This window comes from Halyomorpha halys, unplaced genomic scaffold, assembly GCF_000696795.3.
Source record: "Halyomorpha halys isolate HHAL.00 unplaced genomic scaffold, Hhal_1.1 Scaffold764.1, whole genome shotgun sequence".
Lineage (NCBI taxonomy): Eukaryota > Metazoa > Arthropoda > Insecta > Hemiptera > Pentatomidae > Halyomorpha > Halyomorpha halys.
Genome location: NW_027111457.1, coordinates 298,462 through 318,766, shown reverse-complemented (window position 1 = coordinate 318,766; position 20,305 = coordinate 298,462). Strand labels below are relative to the sequence as shown.

Here is a 20,305-nt window from a genome sequence, read left to right as displayed (position 1 = left end):
AAACCGCCTTCAGCGGACCCAGCTTCCACATCTTATAATGCCACAAGGCAAAAGAAGATATATTGTAAATAATTGTATATATAATTCCTTAGTTGTAAGTACTATATATTTGTAAATGTTTAATACTAATAAAATTTTAGGAGGTAAGGAAAAAAAAAAAAAAAAAAAACCATCAGACTATTATGCCACAAGGCAAAAGAAGATATAATGTAAATACTTGTATATATAATCCTTAGTTGTAAGTTCTATATATTTGTAAATGTTGATATAAATAAAATTTTAGGAGCTTGAAGAAGTTTATCGGGGGGTGCGGTCAGCAAAGAACAACATAAATAAATATTGTTTTGTTTATTTATGTTGTTCTTTGCTGACCGCACCCCCCGATAAACTTCTTCAAACATTAATCTACGGTCAACTATCTACATCTCATTAAAAATTTTAGGAGGTAAGAAAAAAAAAAAAAAAAAAAAAAAAAACCATCAGACTATCCTACCAGTCGGAATGGCCCCTCCCCATTCCTTGTTAGCCCCTGGCAATACAGCCACTCGTGTAAAACCGCCTTCAGCGGACCAAGTATGTAACATCTTATAATGCCATAAGGCAAAACAAGATAAAATGTAAATATGTGTATATATTATCCTTAGATTTAAGTTGATATATAATTGTATTAGTTTTAAATAAATAAAACAGGAGGTAAGAAAAAAAACAAAAAAAAAAAAAAAAAAAACATCAGGCTATACCCTCACACTTCTTTTGATTTCTGACTGTTTCTCTTATTATTTCACCATTATCTATAGTCTTTATTAATTAATGTTTTTTTTTTATCTTATATGCGATACAACACGAGGAGGCCCCTCACCTCCGGACTCAAAATAGCTCCTTGAATGGATAGCTCATATGTAAAATTAAATATAACAGGTAACCTTAAAATACCAAAGGTAGTAAAAGGTAAGACATAACACGAATTACTTTTCTTTTTACACAGTAATGCACTTACTAATTCACTTTTTATTTCTGTTTTAGAGGGTACGGAAAAAAAAAAAAAACCATCAGGCTATGAGGAGGCCCCTCACTTCCGGATTCTTTCTTTAATAATAGGAACATTAAAAATGGACATTTCACAATTAATAAATAAATATAACAGATAACCTTAAAATACCAAAGGTAGTAAAAGGTAATATTCAACACGATTTATTCCTTTCTTCGCATAATAAAGCATTCACTAATTTATTGTTTTTTCTGTAATAGAGGGATCGGGAAAAAAAACCATCAGGATTTCACTGCCTTTCTTCTCAAAATGCTGTAGGGCAAGACAAGGTTATAACTGTTGCAATATGTCTATATTGTGTTATTGTATTAGTTTTACAAATAAATAAACGTTGGGTGAGAAATAAAAAACATCGGCACCTCATGGAGTACAACTAGCGTAGGCCCCTCACCTTCAGCGAATAAAAGCAGAGTTCTTACAGAACAACCATCTCAACCAACAAATAAGAGTCTCTTTTGGACCTTCCAATACCCATGCTAGAAATAGGAAGTACCCTCATTGAATTATGTTTCTCACGAAATACTTTATTTTTATTATTTCTTGTTTATTTCTGTTTAGAGGGATCGAAAAAAAAACAACATCGGTACCTCTAGGGAAATAGCAAATAAACACGTTTAAATGATGAGAATATTCTTCCAATAATTTTTGCCACATCTGATGTGTTCTTATTTCACGCTAATACCTGCTGGTCGCCTCGTCTATTCTATACCTTTTACTCCTTTCGTAAGGATCTAGGACTAGTTCCCGCAGGACTTACGACCCCCTTCACAACCGCTAGGCTTGTTCCTTACAGAGTGAAGTTTCCATCCTTCATGGATTTACGACTTGGTCCCATAAAACTCATCCTGTTCATTCATCTCCAAATCTGCTACCTAACCTATATGATTTGTAGTACAGAGTATTTCACATCTTTAATTGGAGTCAGAAACATCTTATCTAACATAACCATCTCGATAGTTCCATATTCTTATTTCCAATTAATGTAAATTTATTTTACCATATACCGTTGAGTTATTATACTTTCCAATGTCTTGGATCTCAGTTCAATTGTATACGTATTTGTTAAGCTAAGTGTACGTATTGTATTTGCCTCATTGATAATAAAGGAGGGTAAAAAAAAAAAGAAACGTTAAAATTATATAACAATTATAAAGAGATTGAAGATGTACCTGAACTAGTTCTTCTGTTTGGTTTTGTTTTGACCAGGGTAACTCCCATATCATTTGTAGCGTACAATCTAATTCGAGATTCTGTGTTTGAATAGTAAGTAATACAGAAAAAGCTCATGCTCTTAGGTGGTTGCAAATAGAATCAGAACTCTTAGAGCCATCTTTGCTACATCAGGATAGGGTTGTGTCATTTATAAATATGCGTTCGTTTTTCGCGAACTTACCGAAACCAATTCTTGGTCCCAACGAAACCGCTTTGCAGTCCTAGAAGAGAATTTGATTATCTTTTAAATGAGTGGCTATAATGATCCAGGTAGTGTGTAATTTTAGAGTTATTAAATTTTATTTTAGAATTTATAATTAATTTTTTTTAAAACACACAGAGTAATTTTCCGAAACCCTACCTGATTGGACGTATACATGTGGACATCCACCATTTATGATTTCAGCTACATAGTCATTATCATTTAGAGATACAGGTATTGATTGGTTAGTGAATCAGTGGTATCTATTCTTTTACGTAACCTCCAATGCTTTGTGATTGCTATATTTGGCCATATAAATAGAGTGAATGAACACAATTGAAAGTGAGAAAATCTATATACCACTAATAATTTTTATGTTTTGATTACATAAATTTCAATCCTATAATATTAATCATTTATATTTTATTCAATTTTAAGTTCAATACTTCTCTTCATGTTCTCTTCACTGCAGAATGTTTTTGGTTACTATATTTTATAATATAATAGTTATGGTCTAATTAAAGCTGTAATAATTTTAATAATTCAAAAAACTTCACCCAAGTAACATCAGTTTACAATAGTTACACAACAAAAAGAATCGTTACAAAACAATTAATTGGAATTGTTATCAACATTATTACTGATTTAATTAGGTCACAGTTGTTTAATTCCGCACAATGCTGATTATTGTATTTGGGCATGAGCAGTTGAACTATACCTGGCTATGGCCATAGCAGTATGCACTGTCTATTACAGTGCAGTAAGCCGGTATCGGACAACTTTATTTCACTCATTTCAAAGCTGCACTGAACAATGACATAAAAACTATCACAAAAAATAACTAGATACATACGCCAACTTTCGACACACTAGTTTTTTAAATGTTGCAGAATCTCTGTAAAGACGGCATATATATAACTACCCCGGAATATGATTATGCGATGACGTAATAATAAGTTCCCCCTTCAATAAAAATTGACATAAAAGTCAATCGCCTTCTACTAGAGAACTACTGGCCTAGGATTCAACAAAGAAGCAGCTATAAAGTGACCAAATTTTGCGAAGCTGCATCCTCGGAGACGTTCTTTAAGAAATAAACGAGTTTATCAAGATCCTGAAGATATTAATATCATAGCAATACTGCCTATGCGCCTCTTGTAGAGCTTTGTTTTTCGTTATCCCTACTTGGCCTTTCAATTCCTCGGTTTCTTTGCCCTCAGGGAAATTATTGATAATAATCAAACATCTTTATATATACATATAAACAGTGTGTTTCCTTTCTTTCGATGGTTTTCCTATTGCTACGCAGTTTTTGCAGTCCGGCGGCTCCTTAAGTTTCCTTGCCGTGTAATACATTGCCTTTACCCATTACGGCCACAGTACCTGTATGCTAAGTCTTTTTTGCAGCTGGCAATGAAGTGGCCATATCCTTGACATGTCAAACACACTGGAGGATCTAAATAATCTCTTACGTCTTACCTCCAGCATCCATTGAAGATGTTGCCCAATATTAAGATGGCGAACCTTCTGGTCGACCCATTTGTACACATTCAAAGTTGAAAACACGTTTACAGAAACTTACAAGCCCACACTTAAGCGGAAGACCACAAACACTCCAACGTTGGATCACACAATGTTGCACAGTTCTTATGCGAGATACAATCAGCAATGTGGGAAGTCCTATTGAGGTTTTGTCTATTTGAGGATAATATATAAATGATTGTGTAAAAATCTTGTAATAATAATAATAATTAAGAAATATTATGAACATTATTAATCAGCTGTCATATCAGAATCATATAGCCATAATTTTATCCATTATTAATTTAACCTCACTTTCATTTTTGTTCTTTTATAGATAAGCCTATCTCAATAACCGTTAACAAGCATGAATAAACTACCTCCAGAAATCATACAGTTTATGTCGCAACAAAGGTAACCTTCATAAATTAAATTGGGATTTTGGTTTAGAACAGAACTAAAACGTTTCAACGAACCTCCTTGTTTTAGTTATCATTGGCGGCTATGTTAAGGGAGTTCTAGAAGGTTCCAGATCTTCAGGCCTGGTGGTATAGAAGATTATTGTGATCGCTGGGTTTTGTTGAGCTAAGGATTTTATACTTCAAGTAAGTTCAATTTTTTAAATGTAGTTTTTATCATTCATTTAAGTTCTAACAAGCTGTGTACTATTATAGATTGAAATTTCTTTATTTATTCAATAACATAAATTGCTGGTGGATTTTATATATATTTCATACTTAATATCTTATATTTATCTAAACTGCTTCTTTACATTTCAATAAAATAAGATTATGCAATAATCTTTAGTAAAACAATGACTTACAATTTAAAAAAAAAAAAATGTAGTTGGTATATTGTAACAATTAAAAGTAGATTAATATAATTCAATATCCTTAGTATTTAATTTTTTTTTCTAGATATTTAAATGGCTCGTTGGGGCGAAGGTGATCCTAGGTGGATTGTTGAAGAAAGACCTGATGCAACTAATGTTAATAATTGGCATTGGTATGTTTCAATACAAGTTAATTTATTTCCTAGAGCGATCCTATTTTCCATTGCAATAAGAATATACTATATTATCAAACGGTTATGCATTGTTTTATTATCTTTGATCATCCTATAAATAATTTCTCTTATGGAATGAACATCCTAGAAAAGGTTGTATAATTTTAGTTTAATGTTAATGATTTATTAGTTCTAATGAATAATTGGGAGGTTACACTTCTGTAGTAGGTGTAGACCTATTGAGTGAAAGTTATTGTATTCAAAACCATATCTTTTTCATATTGCTGAGACTATTACTTACGTTATACTTATCAAAAGTGATTAAGTTGTTAGGAAAATTTTTTTCTTTATATGTCTGAAATTGTCTGTAAGAGGAATAACCTAATTTCAGATTGCAGTTTTTCCTAATCACCTTAATTTCTGACTTAGCCATTTAAATCCATTGTAAAAATCAATTTTTATTATCCAATAGTGGACCAAACATATTATTCTAATCTATTGATTCTATAGGATTACATATTTATTAATTTTAATATTTATAAATATATCAGTACTTTGTTTTAAAAGTAACTGATGTGATAATTACTTATCTTACGAATCATGGGTAGTTTTTAATAAACTATTATAATATTAAGATATATTAAAAAGAATTAGAGTTACTACTAGTATTTTCCAATGTACTAAGTGATAGTATCGTATATATTATATTAAAATTTAAATCATTATGCACACAACATGAATTGATATCAGTAACTTTTTTTAATGTATTAAGTATTTCATCTATCCTTTCTGTTACTTTTTTGCCGTTTCATGTTCAAATATATATGTATTTATTCAAAAGATAATAAAGTTTATTTAAACAAAAACATTCAAATTGGATTAGTATTAGCACAGATGATAAATATTATATTTGAAACATTATGTAAAAATAAATAAATGATGAAATATGTATTATTAACTTGTTAAGGTAAACCTATTAACTTTAAATGGAGTGATAAGTCTACTGGGCCATATGTAATCAAGTCGTATCTGAGATGTGATGTATGGACCAGACCATAGGTCAGTAAGATGTGTCGAAGATGGCCATACCAATTGTTGTGGTTGACACATAACCCTAGGAAGTTACATCATAAGGCTAGGGATTAAATTAACCTAGTGTTGACATCCGCAATTATTTCACAAAATTTTATAGAATTTTCCCTTACTATTCTAGGACTAAAATTACCTATGATAGTAAGCCTTTTCTACATTGTTTAATGTATTCAGATCCAAAACTTTCATGTTATAAAAATCAATTTCAATTTTATGATTTTTAAATGTGTTCAAAATCTGATGAAACTTGAAAGAATTTGTACTTTCACTGATCTGTTTGATACATATATATATAGTAAGAGAACGTATTGTGATTGTAAAAAAAAAATTCATTGTGTTTCCGACAGATTTTCACCTTTTGAGGTCACTTGAGTCCAAAAAACCTATTCTCATAACAAAATGGTCTCTGTGTGTCTATAAACAGCCTAGCTCAAAAATAAAAAGTCATGCCAAAATGAAATTATGTTTTAAGGAGGGTATATACCTGCGATGTGATAGTGACTTTTCCATTAAAATCAACCTCCCGGGAATGCGACTTATTCAATTTTTTCCAAAACGGCTCTAATCGTTTTGATTAAACTCAGTGAATTAATGAACGATTAAGTAGTATTTAATATCAGATACATTTTTACCCTCATTCAAATATACTAACACCCTTAAATGCTGAATTTTAAAAAAATCTTCCTGTAAAGAATTTTGTTTATTTGAAAAAATAAACTGTTCTTAGTGTCCACAATTATATGTTATGTCTAAATAAAAAGTATTAATGAATTTTATGGATAACTAAAGGAGAAAACAGGAAAAATACAAAAATTGAATTTGAACGGGAAATACTGAGACTGCACAGTCCTTTTCGATCGTATAACTGCTTCGATATCTTTTGTTAAACTGTTTTATTCTTAACAGGAACAGAATTTTTATTTGTTATTCCCATTTTAAGAAACCACAAAATATGATTCTTTATAGCAACAGAAAAATTTTTAATTTTCGTCTTCTCAGTCGAAAATCACAAAAATAGCAATTACATTAACACAAGCTCACTGACCTACAAAAAACTTGTGGACTTTAGTAGGTTGGTAAATGAAAGTTGTGTGATCCATGCACCACACCAAATTTTTTAATTTAAATTTTTATTCAGAATTTTAAACTTGAAGACATTTAAGAAAAATGAATATAAAATTGATGAAAGATACTCAGAACAAGTTTCTAAATTTCATGATATTCTCCATTATAGTGGCATACTCCTCCTTTCTTAATGCTCCTTCATATATAGCTCTAATATATCTAGTATTATGCCGTTATTATTATTTAGACAATTACTTGTTAGATCTTAAAATGCCTGAAATTATTTTTAAACATATTCATTTTCAGGACTGAAAAAAATGCTAATGGATGGTCAAAAGATAAACTGAAAGAACTTTTAGTTGACCTTAAACTTGAATCTGATGTTGCGGATGTTAAAATAACTGAGATGGAAAAAATTGAAGGTGAAGCTGTTGTCAATAATCGTAAAGGAAAACTTATATTCTTTTATGATTGGGATATGTCTCTGGTATGGCAAGGCAGATTGAAAGGTGGTACAGGAGAACATGAGGGAAAAATTAAGATACCTAATCTCAGTGAAGAAAATGATCTTTCTGAAATTGAGGTAAACTTTCTGTGATACAGTTGTTTAATAACCATCATTAACAAGCACTTATGGATACTGTAATCATGCCCCTCTTAGCCAAATCACAAGTAATTGTTGTAAGGTAAAGGTTTCCACCTTTATCGACTCCAACCCTTCCCTCTCTTCTTATTTTTTTCTATTAGTTTACAGAACAAGCTCCAGCTGCAAGAAAATTAAAAACTCACTTATGCAGAATGACATAATAACAACTTAGTATAGGCCTGACCTCCACTAAAAACTTTTTAATTTTTTTTCTATAGGCTCAGAAATAACTGAAAACAAGACACCATAATTAGAAATTGATGTGTGTAGTGTGTGGTAGTAACCTTGAATCTTTTATTGTGCGTGGTGGTTGCATATTAGTGGCTTTAGTTGTGTGTGATGTATGGGGGTTGAAGTGGTTTACTGAGGGCTTTTTACATTTCAACAAATTAATAAAACTTCATACCTGTGAAAGCAGATTTGCTATGCTAATTTTATTGGATCATCTTAATATAAAGCAATAGAGAAAAAGAACTAAAAATATTATTTACACTGAAGTACTGTAAGTTTCCTGTAAATAGTTAAAAATATTCTAGGTTTATAAAAAGCTTTTTATTAATAGAAATTGAAAGTGATTTGTCCTTTTGATTTTCCTCATAAATTTCAAATGATATTCTGTTAATCAGATGCACTTACTTTTTGCTGATAAACCTCTTGTATATTAAACAGATATGAATAATTCAAATGTTATATGGGTGAATGAAACCAGGGAGCACAGGGACTTTGAAATAAAAATTGATATGTGAAGATTTTTATTTTTATTAAAAATCTTGTAAAATATATGGCCTTAAAAAAGTTATTTGTGTGAAGAGTCCTTAGACATGATCTAAAGATATTATTCTTACCGATATTTGTGCTAAAAACATCTCAAAATGGGTCTAAATATGGTGCTAACTTCTCTTTGTTTGCTTTTTTCTGGCATTTTATTTACATTGATTGTTTGGTTTCTTATGTCTTATTGTTATTCCTTAGATAAAAAATGTGATAAAATAAAATATTAATTTGGTTTTCTTGATTTTCTATAAAATTATGTGGATATTAGAAGCTGTTTTACCTTATAAATTTACATAAACTAATTATGTATCTTTTGTGTGTTATAGATATTAGTTACTTTAAAAGAATCTACTAATGAAGGAGAGATTATTAAAGAATATTTGCATCATCAAGGAAGTAAAGAAGTTAGAGAAAAATTAGGCTTGTATATAACCTTATTAAAGGAAGGTTTGTATTAAGTTTTTAAGTTTATTCTGTTTTTTATTTATTATTATTATTTTATTTATTAATTGAATTTTTTTTTATTTTAAACTCTTTTCTGACAACCTGTAAAACATTCATTTTTCCTCTTATAGGGATCAACTAATAAAGTATTTGTTCTTTATAATACTTTTAAGGAATAGGGTGTAATAGTGTAGTGGGTATAGCTCTGATATAAATACCAATAAGTCCTAGTTTTCTCTCAACAAACAATGGTAGGCTCTATTAGGACAAAAGCCAAGGTTGGAGGAAAGATTCTGTGGTTTACTTAGCTCTGACATAAGTACCTCCTCTTAGTGAGTATATTAGGCTGTGTTTTCGTATTGCTCACTACTCATTCTCCCTTGTTAGGCTGACATTCAGGTATCTTTACTGACTGGTTCATCAGGGCTGAATCCTGACTGATAGAGAAAAGGGGAAGGAAAAATGTTAGTTACTAATATAGTTCTTTCTGCTATTTTGTGAACCTTTTTTGACCTCCAACTGGACCATCTTCAAATATGGATAATTTGTTTATATGGCAGCAGATAAATTTCTGAAAAAACATATTTTCTTTGGTAGCTGAGAGCTTAAATGGAGAAACTTAATGATGGAAAATGATAATTCACTATAACAAAAACCTAACATTCATTAAATTAAAAGAGACAATGAACTTAGGGATCATAATACTTTTTAATGTCACCTATAATAGCTTTGAAATCTTGTGTGCAATTACGATCATTAAGAATGAACATTTTATTAGTAACAATGTTTTGCCCCGCTTTACTACGCTTCTTTAGGGCGAAATCCTGAATGATAGAGAGAAGAGGGAGAGGGCAAATGGTTAGTTACTAATAGTTCTTTCTGCAATTTTTAGTACCTTTTTTGACCCATTCCCAAACTATCTTCCTACAAATAACTCCATATGGTCGACTGATAATCATTCAAAATTAGCCATCCTTTTCATATTAAGGTATTTATATCTTTGTTCTATATATACTCACTATTCATTAATTTTTAAGTTTTTGTTTAAGGTTAAAAAGATTTGATTAGTAACCTTCCCTCCCCCATATATTAAGAAACTTGCTTACTTAATTGTGTTTGGTTTTTCTATGAAAGTTCTTTCCTCTTAGTAGTAGCTAGAATTTAATAATTACTTGTTTCTCTTCTAGAGTTTCCTAAGGGAATGATCTTACCCAGAAAAGACGATAGTGAACAAGCTAAAGATGCACAACAAATTTCAAACCTTAGCAGTGGATTTTCAACCAAGGTTTGTAAAAGTTTTGAATCCTCTGTTGAATGTTTGGAATTAAGTGTTTTATTATCATTATTTACTAAAATTATATTATGAGTTATGTGTGTATGTAAATATATTGAAAATCATTACACATTATATAAAATATATATATAATGTAATAAACCTAATGAAACTTATACAATGTTTTTCAAATAGAAGGTTTAACCTTATATTTTGTGTTTAAGTTTTTGTGAGAAAAAAAACCTTATAATTTCTTTATAAATGTTTCGGGGCTCTCCCCCATATTCAGGATGAATAATCTGTCCAGTAGTTACATAATACTATTTATCCATATTTTATTTTCACTATTAATAGATGATAGTGAACCAAGGAATCGCCTCAAAATGTTGATAAATAAATATTATGTAGGTAAGAAAGAAATTATAAAAAGGATTTTTTTTCAAAACTAATAAAACTGTTCTTTAATTGAAATTTACATATTGTTATCTTATTAATATCAAAGTAAAGACTACGAAAGCCAATTTTGTTCTTTCGAATTCTTTGTTAATGTGAATTTTTTTCCTGATCCCATGAGTAAAAAAAAATTAAAGTGGACTGCATCCTGTCTCTTCCTAGAACCAGTCGTGTGAAATAAGATGCCTACGAACTCTACTTGGTTAGTTGAACCACATACTTTGAAATTATCAGTAGCTAACTCTTGAGTTAATCCCAGTTGTTTATTTTGAACTAAAACTACTTTTACTTTTCGCTTCTTTCTACAATTACATGGATTCCTTCCATATAATCCTTTCCTGTTACAATATAGATAGAGAACATTTTTGTAATCTTGACCTGTGTACCTTTCCTACACAGCTCTTCAGTCACTGCTTGCTAGACAACCTGAAAACACTACTTAAGAAAAATGAGTCGGTATCATAATTTAAGGTAACAAGGAGTTTAAATTGGATGGGGTTGGGACATAGCTCAAAGTTGTTTAGTAGGACGATTTATATAACCAAGGTAGTTTGAATGATATCCTTTGAAAGACTTGAATCTTTATCAGTTGGCTGAATAAAGGAAAGTACCCATCCTTTGACCTAGATGGAGTAAATTGGGGGGGGGCAGAAAGATCTAAGATAGTTAGAAGTTGTGTAGACTACTTTGGCTGTAAAAGGTTTAACTAGAATCCCAGCTAACCCAAAATTTAAATTAATCAAAATGCCTTTTGATTTATCAGAATTTTCTAAATTTATACTTGCAATTCTAATTTACCAACAATAAGTGCCATTGTCTTATACTAGATACTCATTCCAGAAGTATTATTAATTCATTATTTCTTCTTCTTTTTCCAGATGAATGTGACTCAATCTAATAACAGGATATCATCACCCAATGACAATAGCAAAAAGAAAATAGAAACAACCAGCCTTAAAATTAATCAAACATTCCAATGTCGAGGAGAAGATTTTTATCGAGCGATGACTACTCCAGAGGTTATATATATGTCATTTTTGTAAATAACTTTTAGTAACCGCTGCTGCTGCCCTGGTAGCATATTTTTTCCTGATTTCACTAGTTGTTGATAAAATGCTTTCCTAGATTTAATTAATCAGTTATTGATCAATTAGTTTTGATATTACAGATATTAGATTTAGTGATCCTATCTTATTAATAATTTAAAGATAAACATTAAAATAGTTTTGTATTTTTATTTGAATTGAATTAAGAATTGATGTTCGATTATCTTATAATTAATTCCTTTTTATTTATTTATATTTTTTAGATGGTATCTGCATTTACAAATAGTCCTGCCAAGGTTGAAGCCAAAGAAGGGGGAAAATTTGAATTGTTTGGAGGAAACATATCTGGTGAATTTACTGAACTGGTAATTAATTCAGATTTTTCTTATTTTCTGTCTTACTTTGATAGTTTTGATTTGAAAATATATCATATTTGTACTATACTTTTCTCTTTTTGTCATCTTAAAGGTATCTGGTACCTCTAGAAAATTCTACAATTAAATCAAGCAACATTTATTTTTTATTATCAATATTTTTAATGACATCCTAAATGATGACTTAAATGACAATAAATCCTTTCCTTTTTTTTTTTTTTGTGTGTGTGTGTGTGTGTTTTAATGATATAGTTTTAAATAAATATATTTTCTATAGGTTCCTAATAAAAAGATTACACAGAGGTGGAGGGTGAAAGCTTGGCCTCAGGGTCACTATTCTACTGTCTCCATTATTATTGATCAACAAGACGATCATACCTTAGTAAAAGTATCTCAAACAGGTGTTCCTCAAACGTAAGTCATTTTTGATAACTTATCCACTGTTTGTTTATTATGTTATTATTTATATAATTCATATCACTAATTGAAAATCAAACCCTAATTTGTAAATAAAAAAAAAATGGTATTTTGCACTAATACTCAATTCATTTTTATAATATTAAACATATACGTGTCTAAATGAGAAATAATTATAAGTTTAATAAAATACTTAGTAAAAATAAATTCACTTTTGCTGGCTACTATAACCTATAGTATTAATATTATTTTCTTTCCTAGTAGTATTAGTATTAGCTACTAGGAAAGAAAATAATATTAATACTATAACCTATAGTATTAATATTATTTTCTTTCCTAGTAGTATTAGTATTAGCTACTGTATTATCTAGTATAATTCTTTTGTTTTCTTGTGCTAATTACTGAAAAACTTCAAATGGTTTCTGTTTCAGTGAGATGGATGGTACGAAAGAAAACTGGAGCCGGTATTACTGGGATGCTATCAAGAGAACGTTTGGTTGGGGATACTTCATGTGATCTCCGTTGAACATTTTCTATTTATTATTCACGATGATCATCCTGGTCACTGGATGTTTCAAACTTATTATTCGGAGTCCTTATATTCATTCAATAGAGCATTTTTAAACTATGTTTACATCTATAAAAGGAAATTTTTATATTTTATCAGTATGTTTGTGGATTTAGTTCCCTATGTGCTGTTCTTACTACATTTTTATTTAACAGGGCTTTAACACTTTTATAAGATTGTCGTTCTTTAATTAAAGTTTGTTTTTAAACACATAGTTAATGAATTTCCTTAAATAAAAATCATGGGATGATTTATATCAAGCCAATCTGTTGTAAATGTTCCATTATATGTTAGATTTTATTATTTATAGTAGGAATATGGCCGTGATTTTAGTACTCAATATTTTAATATATATTAGTTGTGTCATGCATGAAACCAGACAAATTCTCTTTTATCGCTCATTTTGATTGTAGCTTCCTGAAATATGTTCTTAAAGTAAATATTGGTCTTGTTTTGTAATTATTGAGTTTGTATACAGCAATGAAAATGCAAGCATATCTATCATTTATCTAATACATATTTGTTAATAGTATGTTTTATTATTAGTAATCAATGTTAGATAATTTATGTTCCATATTTTCATTAATTTTGTCTAAGAAATGCACTGTTACTGACTAATATCACGATTTATAGTTCTGCTAACAACCAGTTGTTAAAACCTCTTTCAGTTTAAAGTTGTGCATGGTTTCTTATGTTTACATATTTTTTTACAAAATCGAACTCTTTGATCGTTTCAAAAATGCTATGTATTGGTATGGGAATAATTTAATTATAATTTAAAAATTATATTACCTATAATAATAAAAAAACTAAAATTAAAATAAAACACTCTTTGTTCTTTAAATTGTATATTCCTATGTATAAATTTATTCAGATGTTATTCTTAATTTGTCTGGTTTTTCAATGATACCTTTCTCTTTTTTCTGTGAAAAAGTGAATTTTTTATACTTAGTAAAAACATTTTATTTTTTATTGATACTAAAATGTTAGTCTTTCCTGTGATCATTTATTGGTAGGCTATAACTACTTAAAAATGTTTGTTGTGCAAATTGTTTTGTTGTATTGCTCGAAGTATTTATTTAATTTTTAAAAATTAAATGACAAAACACAATTATGATTTTATCATTCCTTTGGAATAAAAATTTTTTTACATTACTGATCTTTATTTGTTACTGGACAAGTGTGGAGCTTAATTTATGTTTGCAATAAATACAAAAGAAATTTAATTTTTTTTTTTCAAATACCTATGTTGTTCTGTCAATTGAATTTATTGGTCAATGTCTATATATATAAAAACAAAAATACATCAGCTATGAAATGGAACACAAATAAGCAAAAAGGAAACAACCAAAATAGTGTTTTATGAGCTCAAAAAATAATTGTAGCTTAAAGCAGCCTACATACATACTTAAAGTTTATTATATGGCATTTTAATATTGTATTTAACAGTTAAAACATTTCAGCTAATATTAAAACATGAGTTAAGGTAAAAATAAAACAGTTTTAATAATAATCCTCTGGTGGGACGCAGACACATGGTATTAGACCATTGTAGTTATTTTTTTTTGTGTTGTTTCATTTAAAGGATATATGTTTGGTGGTGGGGAGTTCTGTCTTAAGGATTGTTTTATTCACCCTCTGCTTCTACTTTTCCCTTAAATTAATATCCTTTAATTTATTACTTAGTTATGCCTCCATTTTTAAAGTCATTGTTAAAGTTACTAAAGCTTTAATCATAAATTTCCTATTGCTATAACTTAAAAATTAATCCGAAGCGGGGCCTATACTTTTTCATCGGTTTTCTTTAGATACAATTTAGGTATGAATACAGAGTAGAGGATTCAAAATAATTACAATACAGAAAAATATTGACTGCTTTAATTATCTGTATAATAAACATCATAGGATGTTCCAGTAAGAAATGTCAGTAATTATAGAGAGAGAGGGGTAGTTAACCAAAATTTCAGTGCAACCAACTTCACCCTCATTTTTTCATCCATTGTTGATACACAATTTTTTAAAGGTGTGACCAAGAAAGCGAGGTACAGAGGCTGTTTGACAATAGAATCATACATACTGAAGGGTCAATCTACAAACCATGTAGGATTATGGAGTTTTAAGGGTATGCACCTTAAATCCTCCTAGGATGGAAACTACATTCCTAAAGTATTCGTTTATGGTCGTGTAGAGGATGGCATGTCTGGTAAAAGTATTCCCCCACAATAAATTCATTGTAGCTTTCAAAATGGAGACGAAAGTTGAGAAATATTTAGTTTCAGCACAGAAATTTGAAATTTCGTATGAGGATAAAGGTAGTTTTCTTAGGAAACCCTTTAAAATATATCTTGACAAGGGCTTAGGAAGGTGAATGAGGTTGATGAATTTCAACTACTTTTTGGTAAACTAATCTCTCCTGAAACATCATGTGTTGTGGGGAGACAGAACGTCCTGTATAAAATTTTACTTGAAGATAGTTGGTTTTAATTTTTAAAAATTAACAAATATATACAGTCTCTGTTATTTATTATTCAAATAATAGATGCAGTCAGTTGATTTTTGTAATCTGCATTTCGGTTATTTTGAAGATAATAACCCTACTCTGTATGATACATTTCGGTTCCATGAATTTTATTAGCAATAGATCTTTAGTCCCTTATATTGTTGAGATGCAGAAAGATCGCCGTGGTCCAGTGCGGGGTTATTTGCTAATAAAATATCAGGAATCGAATTGCATTTTAACGCCTACCAGTGTCTCTTTTTCTCTTAGTGATTCATTATATTTAGGTTTCTGTTAATCGGCAATTACATTTAACTCGCCCTATTCGTCTTTCTAACTCACCTCAAAGTAATATGGTCCTTATATGCTGATGAATTAACAGAAAAAATAGCGAACTAGTCACACCGAAATATCTTGACAATTATTAGTAAGAATTTAAATTAATAATTAATCCAAGCAAGTCTGAAGTCATAATTTATACATAGTGACGCATTAATCATATTATATAAATCATTTTCATTCGTAATGTAAACCACAAATAAATCATTTTCATTAATTCAGTAAACACACCTTTATCTAAATCTTTACAATGCCTGCATTTAAATCTGGACAAATTCCTAAACATATAAAGAAAACCAATTGGAAAAATTAAATAGTAAAACTTATTTATAAATTTTTTCCATATTTTAATAAAAATCTAAATTAGGTCTCCAAAACATAGTTGTCTTGTTTAAATCATTTATGTTAACTTATTCCTTAGCTATGTTGAATTCAACTTGTACAAGGAATCATAAAAAAAACTTTCAGTTTTCTAATGAGCATGAAAAAACAATGAACAAAATTTTTAAAAAGAATTACCCATGATAAAGACTAATAACAATCCTTGTTATACAAAAATTACTACAATGCTCCAAGATTTGGAAGCAAAGTTCAGCAACTTGTATAAAGATAAACTAAAGGTTCTGATAATTCCGTAAGTAGAAAAAATGGTAATTACATAAAATAATAATTTGAATTTTATAATCTTAAAAGAACAAACATGTACTGTCTTTATTAAATGAAGTTAAAGAACCAATCAAATATTTTATGATGCTTATATTGTTAATTAGTTTCAGTTTTGTTCATTAGTTCATAAATATTTTATGATCCTCATTCATTGTTCATTAGGATTTAGTTTTAACTAGAAGGTAGTTCAGAGCCATCAACCTCATTTACCTTCCTATCTCAATCCGTTGCCAAGATATATTTTAAAGGGTTTCCCCCTTACGAAATTTCAATTTTCTGTACCGAAACTAAATATTTCTCAACATTTGTCTCCATTTTGGAAGCTACGATGAATCTCCTGTTGGCGAATACCTTAGGGATAGTGGTTAATGTCCTACAAGGACTAGATATTTTTATAGGACTTGCCATCCTCTACACGACCGTAAGCGAATACTTAACGAATGTAATTCCCATCCTACGAAGATTTAAGGCGCATACCCTTAAAACTCGGCGATCGTACGTAGTTTGTAGATTGACCCTGCAGTATATCTAATTCTATTGTGAAACCAGGTGATTTGGTACAGGTAGAACAGTAGGTCATTTTCTTGGTTACCTCTATAAAAAGTTGCATCTCGATTGTTTGCACTGAAAGTTTGGTGAACTAAACCCAACCCCCTGCTACATAATTACTCACATTTCTTACTGAAACTATACAGATAACAAAAGCAGTCAGTAGGTTTTTGTAATCTGCATTGCGGTTACTTTGGAGCCCCTACTACGTATTCATACCCAAGTTATATCTATAGAAAACTTATGATGAAGTATTGTGTGTACAATATAGTCCCCTGTTCGGGTTCATTTTTGTTATATCAATAGAATATTTATGATCAAAGCTTTAATAATTTTAACAATGAATTTAAAAAATGGAAGTATGATTAAGTAATAAAGTAAAGGTTAAATATTGTTTTTAGGGGAAGGGAAAGGAAGATGATTAAAACCGGCCCTAGAGCAGGATTCCCAACCATTAAAATATACCCTGAAACTATAAAACAAAAAGGCCAACCTTTGTCTAATACGATAATCCCCCTACCGGTGATCTGTGGCCCCTCTATTCGGCAGTACACATTTTATGAAGAATTATTATTAAAGCGACAGCTAATTATTATTAAAACTGCTTTATTGTTACCGCAACTGATGTTTTGATGTCAGCTGAATGTTTTTAGCAAGTAAATACATCATTAAATCCCTCAGAATCCACTTCATGTATGTAGGTTGCTTTTGAGCAATTGTATTAATTCATTTAAAATATGTTATGATATTAAAAATACATTTCATGATCAATATTACTTGAACAAGACTTTGGTGGAACAATGGTTTAAGAACCTGTCCTCCTGCTCATAATGATTTATAAGTTCTGAATTGATTAACCCCATCAAATTTATAGTTTTAGCTCTAATGTCTAAAAAGTGAGTCGTTGTAGTTTTCATTTCATTAATGGTTTGGTTCATCGACATTATGTCTTCTTCTAGACAACTGCATTTTGTTTCCAAAGTAACAAGTTGTTTGTGCTTCTCATTTTCCGAAATCTCCTTTTCTACTGTTTTTAGCTGTGCTTCAGCCTTCTGTTGTTCATCTAAATTAATTGTTGTATCTTCTTCTAATTGCAATATTTGTTTTGTTAACATGTTTTCTTGAGTTTTATACTTATCATTCATTTTTGTTTGTCTATTATATTCTTTCAAATCATCTTTTAATTCCACAGATTTTTCATCTATGTGTTTACAATACTTGGTGTGATAAAATTCCATTAACTCAATCTTTTTCAAGTAATTAAATGTTTTATGGTGTTCTTTTTTAAAATCTATTGAATCAGAAAATTCTGCTTCGCCTGTTTTATTCTCGTGTAAATTTAAGTAATCATTTGCAGTGGGTATCAAAGAGAATTTAATCTCTAGGTCAGATAAATAACGCAGTATCTCTAGATTCAGTAAATTTAATTCTTTTATTTCATCATTTTTCTTGGTGTCAAAGCTTGATAAATAAACATCAATTGTTTCTTTTGTGCAAGATATTTCATCTTCTGATGATTTTAAATAATCGATAACTTCCTGTAAATTATTGATTTGATTAGTTAAGCTCTTCAGATTACACTCCATTCCTGTTATTTCTGATTTATCTTGCTTAACAGTTTCTAAAATTATTTCCCGCTCCACATTAAGCCTCAAAGTAGAATTTTCATTGCACTTCCTTTTTAGACTTAACATTTTTTTTTCTTGGGAAATTATATCATCTATAAAAGGTAATTTGGTTTTTAGTTTTTGGGTTATCATATCTTTAACTTCTTTGTATCGCTTAATTTGTTTTTCCCAAAATTCAACAGCTTTTAAACTTTCAGATAGTCTATTATTCAAATAAACATATTGTTCTTTACCTTCTGGTTTATCAGGATGTGAATTATTTATAATTTTTTTAAATCGTTCATTATAATCTATTTGATGAATAAATTGTTCTTTAACTTTCCTTTCATCAAAAATGCCTTCAATTCTTCTTCTCTCGGAAACGTTAAGTTCTTCTAATTCCCGCACCTCCTGCTCAAGCTCTTTAATGTCTCCAATTCTGTTTACATAATCGAAAGCCAAATTCAAGTCAGCCAAAGTTTCCTGAAAGTTTGTAATTTCTGAGGCCAATTCTTTGGCTTTGGTTTCATATGTTAGTGAGTTAATGTATTCTTGTTGTGCATCATTACTAGCCCAGTGTAATTTTTCTATTTCTAAAGCAAGATCCCTTATTTTTGAATGAATTAAACCTTGAAAATGTCTAATGCCATGCGAATTTCCGTCTCTGAGTCCTCTGCTAGGAATTGGTCTTGCGCTTCCCATTTTCATGCACTCTTTTCGAGTAACCAATTGCTGTCTTACTGAAGACATCATCGATAGGTTTTTTATACATTGCTCAGTAAGTTTCAATCCCGTTGTTTGGTTAGTATTTATGCACCTTGTTTTAGTCCTGATCACTGCAGTGCGAGGCGGCCGGAGACCATCAGTACCCAAGCACTGGATGAGACCGGGATTACTGGTATCTTCCTCACTCATTATTGATGAAGGACTAAGTCTTCTGGTTCTGCTATTACTTCTTCTACTTTCTTGACCTTCTAGACTCATAGATAGAAAAAACAGTAAATATTTCTGATATATGAAATGAAGGTAAACTTATATCAATTTTTTTTAATTAACCTTCAGATTACTTTTTTGGAAAACAAAGTCTAATAACCTATTCAGGTTAAAAAAAACATATGTAAACTAATACTAACATTCAGAGTATTTATTAAAAAGAGAGGGCAGGAAGGGGAATTTTATTTTATGATATAAGAAATTTATTAGAGGTGAAAGTAATTTTGTTAAATTTAAAGAATATTTCACTCATTTTAAATATTTTCTACGTGAGCTCTCATGCCATCTTCAGAAACAAAAATTTAATTTTTGCATATTCTAGTACACACTCAAAGTCTCTAACTCTAAAGTAGGTTTGCTATGTGCAATCCATTTGTCATTAACGCTAGCACATGAAGTAAACGGCTCCTCCATTGTGATCTGTAGTGATTCATACTCGAGCCTCAAGGCTATTCAAAATTTTCAAATTTCGCACAACCCCATTGTTTTTTCCATCATAACTTTAATAAAAAAA

The 20,305-nt window shown here is 29.9% G+C and overlaps 2 protein-coding genes and 1 long non-coding RNA gene across 4 annotated transcripts in view; 1 reads left to right on the top strand and 2 right to left on the bottom strand.

The window, feature by feature from the left end:
* The window catches only part of LOC136796270 (uncharacterized), a 10,718-nt gene extending 6,459 nt beyond the window's left edge, over window positions 1–4,259 (bottom strand). Inside the window, exons 1-2 of one of the 2 annotated variants that reach the window (XR_010843972.1) lie at window positions 3,942–4,259; window positions 2,218–2,481 (exon numbers count right to left, since the gene is read on the bottom strand). This is a non-coding gene — a long non-coding RNA (uncharacterized lncRNA). Of the gene's footprint in view, window positions 1–2,217; window positions 2,482–2,621; window positions 2,811–3,941 lie in introns of those variants that run through there. The other variant, XR_010843971.1, reaches the window with a different exon arrangement.
* A 215-nt stretch (window positions 4,260–4,474) lies between these two features.
* LOC106685992 (activator of 90 kDa heat shock protein ATPase homolog 1) lies at window positions 4,475–13,200 on the top strand. The gene is made up of 9 exons (XM_014429052.2): window positions 4,475–4,588; window positions 4,901–4,988; window positions 7,452–7,728; window positions 8,892–9,012; window positions 10,197–10,294; window positions 11,614–11,754; window positions 12,045–12,146; window positions 12,433–12,569; window positions 13,004–13,200. The coding sequence occupies exons 2-9, from the start codon at window positions 4,909–4,911 to the stop codon at window positions 13,086–13,088; spliced, it is 1,041 nt and encodes a 346-aa protein (XP_014284538.1). The 5' UTR covers window positions 4,475–4,588; window positions 4,901–4,908; the 3' UTR covers window positions 13,089–13,200.
* Window positions 13,201–13,983: 783 nt separating this feature from the next.
* Window positions 13,984–19,902, bottom strand: LOC106685991 (intraflagellar transport protein 74 homolog). The gene has a single exon (XM_014429051.2). The coding sequence runs from the start codon at window positions 19,780–19,782 to the stop codon at window positions 17,965–17,967; it is 1,818 nt and encodes a 605-aa protein (XP_014284537.1). The 5' UTR covers window positions 19,783–19,902; the 3' UTR covers window positions 13,984–17,964.
* Window positions 19,903–20,305: the final 403 nt, after the last annotated feature.